Source organism: Natator depressus, chromosome 2, assembly GCF_965152275.1.
Source record: "Natator depressus isolate rNatDep1 chromosome 2, rNatDep2.hap1, whole genome shotgun sequence".
In the NCBI taxonomy this organism is placed as follows: Eukaryota; Metazoa; Chordata; order Testudines; family Cheloniidae; genus Natator; species Natator depressus.
The window spans coordinates 42291361-42305047 of record NC_134235.1 but is presented as its reverse complement, the minus strand read 5'-3'; the positions used below and the strand labels follow the sequence as shown (position 1 = coordinate 42305047).

General features: G+C 44.4%; 1 protein-coding gene across 1 annotated transcript in view; it reads left to right on the top strand.

The window, feature by feature from the left end:
* ESRP1 (epithelial splicing regulatory protein 1) overlaps window positions 1-13687 on the top strand; it is a 56374-nt gene that overhangs the window by 26148 nt on the left and 16539 nt on the right. Inside the window, exons 11-13 of the mRNA XM_074943005.1 lie at window positions 626-844; window positions 5358-5544; window positions 8971-9136. Of these exons, the coding sequence (XP_074799106.1) occupies window positions 626-844; window positions 5358-5544; window positions 8971-9136 (572 nt within the window). The remainder of the gene's footprint in view (window positions 1-625; window positions 845-5357; window positions 5545-8970; window positions 9137-13687) is intronic.

Sequence of the window (13687 nt, the reverse complement as noted above, 5' to 3'; positions counted from 1 at the left end):
TACTGTTTAAACTAGAAACAATAAATCTAAAGTGTAACATGATCTTTTTGGCCAAATATAATTACTTTTAGCTGACAGATGGTGTTGCTGCATGGGCTACTTCTGTCATTAAAATTAAATGATGGCTTACACTGTACCATAGCATGTGAAACACAAATCTTCTAGTTTCAGGACTATTCTCTTCCTCCTCCTTGACAGTGTAGTCTTGTGTCTTGGTTAACAGCTGCCGCTTTTGTCATCTAGGCTGGATGCATTTTATTGGAAACAACTCTTCTATGACCATATAAAGTGCTTTGGGATCCTACAGGATGAAAAGCATTATATAAATATAACTTACATAATTAGTAAGTTGCTGCTCTGATACATCTCCTGGTACAGAGCACTGCAACTTGCAGTCTGGTCAAAAACAAACCAAGATGACATTTTCAAATAAAGCCACCGAAAGACTTCAGACTCATTCAGAACTTATAAATTCAAGCTGTATTTTATCCTTGATTAAAGCCTAGTGCCTAGATGACTTACCTTCTAAGTATTGCACAAGTTGACTATAATTTACAAAAATTCCATCTACGTTCAGTTCAGTAGAACAAGCTTGAGGTCTCACCATTTTTTTGTTTTTGTGCAGGTGCTGAACAGGTACTCTTCTACACCTCTTGTTCCCCTTGCAGCTCCCCCTATCCTTCCTGCGTTACCTCAGCAATTCATGCCTCCGACCAATGTCAGAGACTGCATACGTCTGCGTGGTCTTCCCTATGCTGCCACTATAGAGGACATTTTGGAATTCTTGGGGGAGTTTTCTGCAGATATTCGGACCCATGGGGTTCACATGGTATTAAATCATCAGGTAGGTAGACAACAGGAGAATACAAGTCATGGTTGCCAGTGTGCTACCCACCACATATATAAACATGATCCCCTGCAGGGTTGATTGCTAGTGGAAAAGCAGGGAAGCAGCCTTGATAAAGCCCCTAAATGCACAAAAGTGAGACCGCTACTGATTCTGTCCTCCAAGAGTGTAATGAAAATAATTGATAGTTTTTCACAGAACCTAGCTGCTTCAAGGCATTATATTTTTTTAATACTGGACCCAGTGTAGCCAACCAATTGCTAACAGGATCAACCAAAAACTTGGTATGGTTATCCGTAAATGTATGTAGAATTATTTCCATTGTCTGTAAACAGGTAATGTTGCACATGGGATTTTGAAAGCAGGATGTGTTGGGCTGTATATGGTGAAACATACAACACCACACCTAAAAAGATTAAAAACATTTCAGCTCTTTTCCTTGATGAATGTAGGTGAGGTAGTGGGGGTGAGGAATCTTTTTGTGGGATTGTGATTAAAAAACAAACACATTAATGTAATGTCTCTATCTTGTGGACATAAACACATTATTAAAATCTTTAGAATTTACTTGCCGTTTTCTGCATCACATTCAAGTAACTAAGTATTTTAAATTTAATCTCTCACAACCTACCAAAATCTCATTTAAAATTATTATAAAGGCAAGTTCATATTTGTAACTTGGTTAAAAAGCATAACTGTCACACGCTCATGTAACATCTTTTAATGGGGCACACGCAAAGGGACAAGCATGTGTGTTGCTATTTATTTGGTGATTCTGTTAGGGTATCACATTGTGTACCCTATATATAGGCTTGGCAGAACTCATTTGTTTTTTTAATTTAGATGGATAATATCAATATTCATTTTTAAGCATTATGTCTGTCTATTTAAATTTTCACAGTTGTGGGAAATTATGGGTGGTGTCAGAAGTTCAGAGGGTGTCAGATAATTAATGATAGTCAATATTGATATTCAAAAAGTTAAAGCTTTATAACCGCTAAAACACAATTATCAGTGTCATATGTCAAAACATATGAAGTAAATATCCCTAAATCAAACATTAAATTCTCAAGCAGCATTTTTCTTAATTTGGCGGTCTATAAATTTCTGTTGTAATGATGGAAATATTTTTTGGTCTGTTTGTATGTGTATGGTGAAATAAACACCAATAAAAATCTAATACTTCCAAGCCTACGGATATAATTAGAAATTTGCAAAAAAATATTTCCTCTCTTCCATGGGATTACAGGTTAAACTGTTCCATTTACCCACCAAAATATACAAATTGATACTTAATTCCGTACTTGTACTTCACAGATCTTTAAACTCGTATCAAAATCCTTAGAAACCTGACAACTGACCACTCTGAACTAGCAATCTTAATCTATCAATTGTTCCCATTCTCCCATGGCTTGTGATATGGGTATGGTTAAAATTTCATCACGATTGCTTTTAGTAAGTCACAAACGCATCGTGGACAATGAACGAAAATTCATGGAAGCCCAAGACCTGTCTAACTTTTACTAAAAATAATGAGGGGAGACTGATTGCAGAGGAGGGAGAGGGAATGACTGAAGCCAGAGGGGAGGGGAGGGGAGGATATGAACCTGGGCCCTGCTGAGGAAGGTGGGGAGGGTTCCCACTGCCTCAGCAGCTGACAGCTCTGTGGCTCTGGCTTCAGAGTTCCAGGTGTGTGTGTGTCTCTCTGTCTCTCTCTCTTCCCCCCTGCCCCCATCACCTGCAGCAGCTTGACACTTCAGGAGCCAGCAGCTCTGCATTCTGGGGGCCCCAGCCCTAGGGCTGAAGTGGAAAATGTCACAGAGGTCTCTGAAAGTCACAGAATCCATGACCTCCATGACATAATTTTATCCTTTGATACGGGGTTAATGATATGTTTGACTTAATCCATGAAGGCCTGGTCTACTCTAGACAATTAAGTCAATTTAAATCCACACTCTTTGAGCAGCATAGTTAAGCCAACCTAACCCCCCCAGTGTTGACAGCCCTAGGTCAACAGAACAATTCTTCTGTTGGCCTACTTACCACTTTTCGGGAAGGTGGATTATCTACACCAATGGGACAGCCCCTCCCATTGGTGTAGATAGTGTCTACACTGAAGTGCTGCAACGGCGCAGCTGTGCCGTGTAGCATTTAAAGTGCAGACAGGCCCTAAGTAAAAAACAGCTATTCAACAACAACATGAGTTTCATCTGAAGCTTGTCCCTTCAAACTGTGTGTCTGATGTCTTGTAAATTACTCTGGACATGAACCATAATCTGTTGTTATGACAACACATACACTATCCATGCTCAAATTATCTTGGACTGATGTTTTACCTTGCTTGTCCCATTTCTCTTTGGTTTTCTTCCTGGCCTGTGACATTCTTAAAACTCATTACACTGGGTGCTCTACTAACAAGAAGAAGACAGTCCTTGCACCAAGACTCTTGCAGTCCACTTCAGACACTGACAGTACAGTCTAGATATGTGAGACACATGTTCCAAACTTGAACCACTTGCTCTATGGTGAGTGGCTGAGAGGTGTCACAAAAGTGTGGGGTTTTTAAGGAAGGAGGCAATTGTGCAAATGCAGCCATCTCTTCAGGGACTTTAAACCTGAGACTTTTATCACTCCAGTACAGACCTCTACCACTTGGGCTCAAGGATTAACTAAATTGGCTGGACTGCCAATTCCAAGACTGATTTTAAATGTCCAGAGACGGTCCAGGAATAAATTAAATGCATAATTTGTCAACACAGCATGAGTGCCTGTGGGGAAAATGTTGGTGAAGAGATCTGCTGTCTTGCCATCTGTTGCTCTCCTTGCGTCCAACGCAGCATGTAGTGGTAGACAGGAATCCTGCCACAACTGCAGTGTGGGAGCAGAGCTCCTGCTCCAGTGTAAGGATTTGTCTGTACATTGTCTATTCAGGAATACTCTAGATTTAGACAAGACCTTGAGTGGGCTTAGCTGCCCTAGTGACCCCTTCTGCGGGGGAAGGAGAAAGTTCTTTATTGCAGTACAGCCTGTGGTTATGACCATGGTTCATCTCTACTCTTCCTACATATCACAGAGATAAGCTCTGCGTAGGGCCTGAATTCCCTCCTGTTCAACCTCCCCAAATCCTAGCCCCTGCATAACTGAGCTGCACCCGTTCATTACATGTTGGGCTCTCTACACCTGGTAGGCAGGGTTGACATTTTCCTCTTGCAGAACCTTCCATCTGAGGAGTTGAGCTTCACCAATGCTGGTGAATTCAACTGCACAATACCCATGTTAAGGGTAGCTGATCACCCCGATTATACTGATGGGGGTATTGAATGTGACAGAGGAGATTAAACTTCTTTTCCAAAGTCACTGGTGGTGTCTATCTCTTGGTATGCTCGTATGTTGTGAAGGCCCATGTCTTGTAAGCTTGGCCCTTTGCAATTTAAAAGTAGCAGTAGCTTGCAAAGGCACATATATACTTGCTTCTGCCTCAATAAGTAACAGACACTGGCTCTGTTTGGGAAAATCTTTCTATGATTGCAACCTGATGTAGATTAATGGGTGGTTTTTGCAGTGTTGTAGCCTTGTTAGTCCCAGGATATTAGAGAGAGAGAGAGAAGTTGGTCCAATAAAAGATATTACCTCACCCACCTCGTTTCTCTAATAGATTAAAGGCATCATTCAAAACTGCTGCCACGGTGCACATGAGAGAGGGTAAAGTTTTTTGTCGTGCTTGAATTGTATGGGGGCCTTGTGAAATAATGTTCGCATTTAAATGTCAAGCTAAGCACTGAAATTAATCAATGCCTCACCAACTTGAATACAATCACACCTTTGCTGTCGTCATTGCTTTTTGTCTCCAGGACACTGTTCGTCTTTATATAGGGAAATGTGCTCTCTGAACAGAGGACTAAAGTTCTTAGGCCTTCTCTACTCTGGAAAGGTGTTTTTGTTTTGTTTTTTTCTTTCAGTGTAACCTAAGACATGCGTTTAAACCAATAATTCTACAACTATAAACCATCCCATGCCATACCCTCCTCCCCATTAGGGCACTCTTCTGGTATAAGAGTGGCTTTTTTGGGGTTCAGCTTAGGTCCCTTCCCAAGCAACATAAGCATAAACGGGGAAAAAAAGGCTTATACTGGGATAAGAGGTCTTCTAAATTCTTATTTTTACCAAAGCTATACTTGGAGCTAACATGGCATTTTTATTCTCTATTCTGAGCCATAAAAATAGTCAGGCTATGCTATAGATAACAGCTTTACCTAAATATTCAAAACAAATAACAGTAGAAGGCTGACAAACATTGATGTAATGGACAATGGGCAGATCATGGGCCCAGGCAGTAGTGAGAATGTAAGTGTATTAGAACCGTTGATTGGTGCAGGAGTTGGGGTGGTAATGGCCAAATAGTCTTTGTAAAAGATGCTGCTAACATTGTAAGTGACTCCTGTTTTGGCACCACATGAGTATTTGTATTGGAACTATAGATTTGCTCTTGTTCCTTTTCTTGGTTTTTCAGGGCCGTCCATCAGGAGATGCCTTTATCCAGATGAAATCTGCAGACCGAGCATTTCTGGCTGCACAGAAGTGTCATAAGAAGACCATGAAGGACAGATACATTGAAGTCTTTCAGTGTTCTGCAGAGGAGATGAACTTTGTATTAATGGGGGGCACTTTAAATCGAAATGGCTTGTCCCCACCACCATGTAAGTTACCATGTAAGTTTTGCATGGTTCTTGGCACTACTCTGCGCTGTGTGCTGGTAGGTGTTGGAGCTTCTCTCTCTTCCCAGTTCTTTGTAAGGTATATTAAATGGGGGTGGTAATGCAAGGCTTTTCCATCTGAAATCAGCAGTAGCCTGTGATCGTTTTTCTTTTGGTTGTGGATTACTATGACTGAAGAATTACTTTCAAATTATACTCTTGCTTTTCCACAGACAAACTTGTTTTCTGCAACTTAACTTGCTCTGGACAAGCAATGACTCTGAAAAGAAACTTTGCCACCTAGAGCCCAATAAAAAATTAAATATGAATTAGTTTATCACTGTGTCTGTGGACTCCATGCCCCTCCCTCTCTTTTAAAGGCTAATTCTTGCAACCACTGGTAATGCTTTTTTCTGAGTCTAAACACAAATATTCTACCTGTTGAACAGCTGCTAACCCCTGGACTCTTCCCTGGACATCCAAAATGCACGGTGTTAAGGCTGCTGGTGTGTGAGTGAAATATGTATTTAGACATGCAGCTAAGCTAGCCAAATAGCTTGGTGGATCAGAAAACAGTGCTCTTGCTTCAAGCTGTGCTCCTTACTGGCTATGAATCATTTGGAAAAATGGGATTTTATCTAATATTTGGGAGAAAACAGTTTAAAGGTGCAGGGGTTGACTTAATCTGTTTCAAGTAAAATGACTTTGAACCCATGGGAAAATAATACTTCGCTTCAAAGATCACAGATGGCAGGATAATTGCGGTACGATCCTCCTATTTATTCAGAAGAAATGAAATATTCTAAATCCAGCCAGGTTGGTTATGACCAGTGCTGTTTGTTTACCTGGTGGCTCCTTGGTAGCCCATAGAGCAGGGGTCGGCAACCTATGGCACCGTGGGCCAGCGGCCGGGACCCCGGCAGGCAGCAACTGGGCCATTAAAAATCCTGCCAGCCCTGGCCTGCTCTTCTCTGCCCCTCTTCCCCCTACCCCCCCCCCCCGCCACGGGGGCAGGGTGAAGAAGCTTGGTCTTGCCAGCTGCTGCTGCAGGGCAGGCAAGGTCCCTCCGTCTCTTCCGCGGGTGTGCTGGGTTCCTGCCCCTCCTCCTCTCCCTCCCTGCCACCGATCAGCTGATGGCCCTTGCGAGGGAGGGGGAGAAGTGGAGCCGCAGCATGCGCACTGCTCCAGGGAGGAGGTAGAGAAGAGGTGGGGACAGGGCCTTGAGAAAGGGGGGGTGGAATAAGGGCATATCCTCTCCAGGCCCCCGCTGTGAGCTGCTCTGGACAGGGGGCTGGGAGCAACCCCAGGACCCTAGCCCACACCCCCAGCCCTCTGCCCTGACCCCTGCACACCCCACATTCCAACCCCCTCCATGAGCACCAAACGGGAGCTCCTGTGCGCGCGCACACTCCCATCTGCACTCCTTGCACCAAATGGTAGCTGCCCAGGTAAGCACTCCACACCCAAACCTCCTGCCCCAACCCTGAGCCCCCTCCCTCATTCTAGCTCCTGGCCAGACCCTACACCCCAACCCCCAGCCTGATCCTTCACCCCCAGCCCTGTGCTCAGTGCAGAGAGAGAGGAAGAGAATGGACTAGAACCAGGGAGAAGGTAGTTACCCACTCTATGTGGGAAGGGCCAGGATCCCAGACCAGCAGCGGGCTGAGTGGGGCTGGCAGCCGGGACCTGGGCTGGCAGGAGCCAGCGGACGGAACCCCAGACCAGCAGTGGGCCGGCCCCGCTCAGTCCGCTGCTGGTCTGGGGTCCCAGCCCCCGGCCCCGCTCAGCCTGCTGCCGGCCTAGGTGAACAGAACCCCAGGCTGGCAGTGGGCTGAGTGGGCCAGTGGCATAAGATCAGCATTTTAATTTCATTTAAAATTAAGCTTTTTAAACATTTTGAAAACCTTGTTTACTTTACATATGACAATAGTTTAGTTATATAATATATAGACTTATAGAGAGAGACCTTCTAAAAAACATTAATGTATTACTGGCACGCAAAACCTTAAATTAAAGTGAATAAATGAAGACTCAGCACACCACTTCTGAAAGGTTGCTGACCCCTGCCGTAGAGAGTTGGTCCCAGTCTAGTTTCTAGTGGACAAATACTTGTATCAGAGAAACTACCACCATCATAATAGGTCCCCTTGTCAGCAGAAAGGCAAAGGCCTGAATGGGAATGAGGGATAGACAGTTCACTCTCCCCCAGAAATGGGGCAAGTATACTCTGATTCTTGTTCAGAGACTTCTTTTGTGAAGGTTCCGAGAGTAAACTAATGAACTCTGCTGAAATCAAGGAAAGTTTTTGGATTCCTGAGTTTCACCTTCTTACAGCTATGAGCACAGGTGACTAAAAGTTCAAACAGGCCATTTACCCTTATCTGCTTGTGATGGGGGAAGGGAGGAATTGAGTCATCAGATGGTCTCTTCACAACTGCTGGTCCTTTTTTTTATTATTTTTTTATTTTTTAAAGTGTGATCAGTTTTGCCATTCCTGGACATTTCTAGTCTGTCTAGATTCATCAGAATATGATGTTGAAAAAAGGAGAGAGAGACTACTCTCAAGGGCTTTGGGAAATAGGCCTCCCCTTCCCCGTCCCCGGTTCTTGTATGTGTGCAACTTGTAGAAACACCCTTTGTTTTTAATTTGCATTATCCAGTTAAATGAGGTGGTGACATGGTGGGAAGTATCAAGGAATAATAAATATAATGGGCTAGTTAGGAATGGAGATCTCTTAAATTGAAGGAATGCCCTGTATAATGGGGAAGATTGGACAGATATTATATCAGATGTTGTCAAGCTTTGCTCTTGTCTTTTGAAGAGAGGAGACTTAACTGATAACTGAAACTAGGCCACTAAACCAACTCATCTCTTTGGAAAGAGAATTTGTTCCCACAAATCATAGAATCCTAGAAATGTAGGGCAGGAACGGACTTTGGTAGGTCATCTCATTGAATCCCCTGCACTGAGGCAGGACTAAATATTACCTAGACATCCCTGATCAGTGTTTGTCTAACCTGTTCTTAACCGCCACTGACTGAGATTCCACACCCTCCCTAGGCAATTTGTCCAAGTGCTTAACTGTGCTGATAGTTACGAAGTTTTTCCTGAAGTCTAATCTAAATCTACCTTGCTGCAATTTTATGCCCATTACTACGTGTCCTGTAGTCTGTGATTAAGGAGACCAATTTATCATGTTTCTCCCTATAATAACCTTGAGAGCAAGAAGTGGCTTCTGTATATTGTTACATACCCTTTTTTTTGTTGTTGTTGTGTTGTGATTTCTACACAGATAACTTTATGTAAATTAAAATGTGAGGAAGCTTTTTTCCAGGTTGGAAAGACTCTAGATTTACTTTGAGGCTGTCTTGCTGAATATGCTGGAATTTGGTGAACCATGTTAATCTATCCTCCTTCGGTTCCTTTAGGTCTTTCTCCTCCATCCTACTCACTTCCAGCTCCTGCAGCAATTATTCCAACAGAAGCTGCTCTTTATCAGCCCTCCGTGCTTTTGAATCCACGAACGCTGCAGCCCTCTACAGCATACTATCCAGCAGGCGCTCAGCTCTTCATGAACTACACATACTATCCCAGGTAAGGCAATAAGGAAATGAGGCAGGAACAAAAGTCCTTTTACAGCAAATGCACGAAGCTCTCAAGAGTATTGGCTGCCATGCTGAAGGCTTGTGCTAGAGGGAACAGCCTGCTCAGTATTTGAGCAGGGTAATTATTTCAGAATCCACAGGTGGGGTTCTAGTTTTGGAATGTCTCAGGTGGCAAATTTTAATGTATGTGTAAAATATTGGGCACTTTTCAAAAGTCACATGCTATTCAAGTGACTTAGAAGCACACTTGTTGTTGCCTCTCCGTGGGAATTGTCCTTTTTTCATTAAGGGGCTTTGTGTCAGGTAAAAATCACATAGTTTGCTTCTTAAAATCAGAGGTTTGCACTAATGTCTTTTACCAGAATTTTGCCTCTTCTGACTGATGCCCTCCACCCTCGAGGTAACTGCTTTTCAGTGGCTCTGTACAGTTAAAGGATTTTGTAAACTTTGATTGGGAAAGGCGCTATATAAATATTCCCACGTGCTTCAGTGCAAGTTGACTGACTAATGTTCTTTTCCCCCCCTTTCTCTTCTCTGAGGGCTTTTAGCTTTTCCTGGTTAAAGGAAACAAACACCAGTCTCTTGTGGGTGGGGTATAGTGGGTTTTAATGTATACTTCACAGTCGTAAGGTAACAATCTGTTCTGATTGGAATGCAAAGTACTTCATACTGTCAAGATTGTATATGAGGCCTGGTCTACGCTACAAGGTTAGGTCAACGTAAGCCATCTTGTGTTGACCTAGTTGTGCATGTGTCTGTTTAAACTTGTCTCCCACTGATATAAGCACCACATTACAGCAACACAGTAACACCATCCCCCGTTGAGCCAGGGTCAATGTACTGAGGTCAGTGCAGCACAAGTGTAAACACTGTTGCCTCTGTCAATCGTAACAGTCATCCAGCAGCTGTCCCACAATGCCTGACACTGATAACTCTGCTCACAATGGTAAATGCCCAGCGGTTACAGAAACCGAACGGCCTCCCTTCCCATTAAAGCCTCATGCGTTTTTTGAATGACTTTTCCTGATTGTCCAGCTTGACAAGCACATCTAGCAGCAATCCATTGTTGTGTACAACTGCCCAGCTGACCATGCAGGCTACATGCTCCAGAGGCACTCTGGGATGGAGTAGACAGGAGATATTGCATCTCCTGGGCCAGTAAGGAGAAGAGGCTGTATAGGCCCAGCTATAGATCCGCCAAAGAAAGGTGGACATCTGTGAGCAGATTGCATGGGAGATGCAGGCGAAAGGGTATGACGGGGAGTGGCACCAGTGCCATATGAAAGCAAAGGAACTGCGTCCGGCTAACAGAAGGCCAGCAAGGCCAACAGTTGATCTGGTGCCGAGCTGTAGACCTGCCACTTTTACAAAGAGTTGAACGCTGTACTTGGCGGAGACCCCACCACCACTCCACAGACCATTGTGGATACCACCAAGAAGCCCAAGTCTCAGGCCCCTGGCAAGGATGAGGAAGAGGTGGAGGAGGATGGGGGATGTGGGAGTGGGAGGTCCAGCTACACAGTGAGCCAGAACCTGTTTGAGACCCCACCGCAGTCCAGTCGGTCCTGGCATTTGAGCACAAGCGAGCCTGATGCAGAGGAAGCAACCTTGGGTAAGTGTGTAAATGTATTTCCCATTACAATGATGGCACCCTCAACTTACCAGGACACAGCTGTTGGCTCTTCATTTCTTTACTTGTAGTAGAAGTAGTGTTACAACAAAGAGGTAAAATTTTAGGGGAGCAAGGGAAGGGAGTTCTGAATCTTCACTTTCACTTTCCATTGGGACTATTCTGACAATGGTACCTCTGTGTTGTTTGCATCTGCTGCTGTTGCAGCCTTGAGGGGTTCCACCTCCACACCTGTGGAATGCCCAAGCCAGATAACGAGAAAGAGGACTCAGGATGATACATGCAACACTGTCTTGCAGGATCTTGGTAAATCAGACGGTGAACAAGGGGCCTGGAGGGTGAACACAGCAGGTAGCCTGTAGAAAGGCCCAGGAATTTCAAAAGGAAAAACAGAGTCAGATGCACCAGGACATAACAGGGCTTCTCCGGCAGCAAACAGACGCTGACGACTCTTGTGGAACTACAGGTTCAACAGTCGTGGGCTTGCCACCCTTTGCAGTTCATGGAGAACTCCATTACAGCATTTCCCTACACACCGCGATCAACATTCCACATGGTATCAGGAGGCCGCATCCCTACTCCTACCACTTCACCCCAAAGAACATTAAGGACAACCACACTTCTCATACACTGACCTGAGACAGCCATGGTTGCTGTATGTGTAAGTAAAATGGACATGAATGTTCTTTCCCTTGAAGTTCTGTTCCATTAATTTAAGTTTTTAATGCATTTCCTTTTAAATTGCACAGACTTCTTCTTGGACTGACTTTATTACTGAATAAAATTCTATTTGGAAAAATCATCTTTATTAGTTCACAACATAAACTGCAGAGAGCTTAGCAGTTCTGAAAGGACCTACTTCTTGCTGTACAGCGTGACAGCACATAGGATCAGTGACACAGTGTAATAATCATACATGTACAGCAAAAGCTGCAAAATTAATAAGTGTATTGACTGTTCTGTTCAGATGTACACTAGGCATCACACAATTCCTAACAGAGCACAATCCACCACAATGCATTACTGTGGCTCACTGTTAAAGTGCTCTTTCAAAGCCTCTCTTAGCTGTATAGCTCAGGGCTGAGCTCTTCTAATAGCCTTTGTGTGGCTGTTGAAACTCGGCAGACAGCCACTCCATCTCCCATCTAGCAGCATTTCTTCCCCTTTTGCTACACAGATATTATGCAGGACACAGCAGGCAGCTATAACCATTTATTTATTTTAATTCAAATCCAATCTTGTGACTCAAGGGACACTGGCGTTGTTTAATCTACCAAAAGCTCATTCAGCTGTCATTCTGCACATACTGAGCTGGTGGTTGAACCTTTCCTTGGTGCTGTCAAGGTGGCCAGTGTACAGCTTCGTGAGCAAGGGAAGCAACAGGTAGACTAGGTGTCCCCCAGCATCACTATTGGTATTTCAGCACTGGCAATGATTATCCACCAGGTGGGAAAGTCCCCTGCTTGTAGCTTTCTGAACAGTCCTGTGTTCTTAAAGATCCAAGTATCATGAACCTTCTCTGACCAGCCAACCTTGATGTTTGGTGAAGCATCCCTGGCGATCCACCAACACTTCAGAAAGGACTGTTTTTCTAGAATTATGCACTCTGTGGCAAGGTGGTCTGGTGCCAAAATAAGGATATGCATGCCACCTATTGCTCCACAGCCATTTGGGAACCCCATTTCTGTAAATCCATCCGCTACGTCCTGCACGTTGCTCAGAGTCACAATCCTGCATAGCAGAAGGCAATTCATGGCCCTGCACACTTTCATGACAAAGGGGCCCCACAGTGGATTTTCCATCGCCAGAATGATTTCCCACTGAGTGGTAGCAATCCAGCTCTGCAAGTTTCCACAAGGCGATTGCCACTCACTACTCCACTGTCATGCAGCTCTCATTTTGGTGCCCTCGCACTGGAGGGCTGGGGCAAGCTCAGCACACAGATCCAGCAATATGGCCTTGCACATCCAGAAGTTCTGCAGCCACTGCTTGTCGTCCCAAGCCTGCATTATGATGTCATCCTGCCAGTCGGAGCTCGTTTCTCGGGCCCAGAAGCAGCTCTCCACTATCTGCAGCTGCTCTGTGAACACCACCAACAACGTTAGAATTGATTCACAGTATATCTCACAGCAATCTGTCCTCCAATAAATCCTCATATTCCCCACTGATTCAGTTCTTCTTACAACTCTGCAAATATCGGAGGAATATGCATTCTGTGCTTGCAACACTTATGATAATAGTGCAGAACTGTGCAGGCTCTGTGCTTTTGTCAGAGATGGTGGACAGTAAGGAGGGCCATGTGGATTTGGTTTTTTTTTAAAAAGGTGCAAAAATTATGAGATCTAGATAGTTGCATGCTGACAAGTTGAACCCTTGCTCCCAGTCCCCCTTGTGCAACTCGTTTCTGCCTCACCAGGCATTGTTGAAGCTTCCCCAAAAGACAGTGTGCTGGATGGTGGTGGGTTGTACACTGGGATACCTACCCATGGTGCACTGCACCGTGCATAGACACAAGTGCTCCTGGTGAGTATCTGCAGTGCCAATACAAGGAGCTAAGTATGCATGCACACAAGCAATATATGAACTGTGGTAGCTTTGTTACTTAACTTGCATCAGCCAAAATTTATAGAGTAGATATGGCCTTAGTAAGTGGAATATCAGATGGCTAATCGAAACCTCTTGTGGTGGTCTACTGTTGGTTCCCTAAAAGCCATCTATAGTCTTTTACAGCAGTGCTTCTCAAGCTATGATGTGGGGGACCGGCAATTTTTTTTCCCAACGTGCGCGCAGACCAGCAGCCGATGGCTCGCGGACCGGTGCCGGTCCGCGGTCCACCACTTTGAGTAGCACTGTTTTACAGCCTGAAGTATCCTTTCAGGGACATGCTGTGCATATCCGCCATTGTTTGCT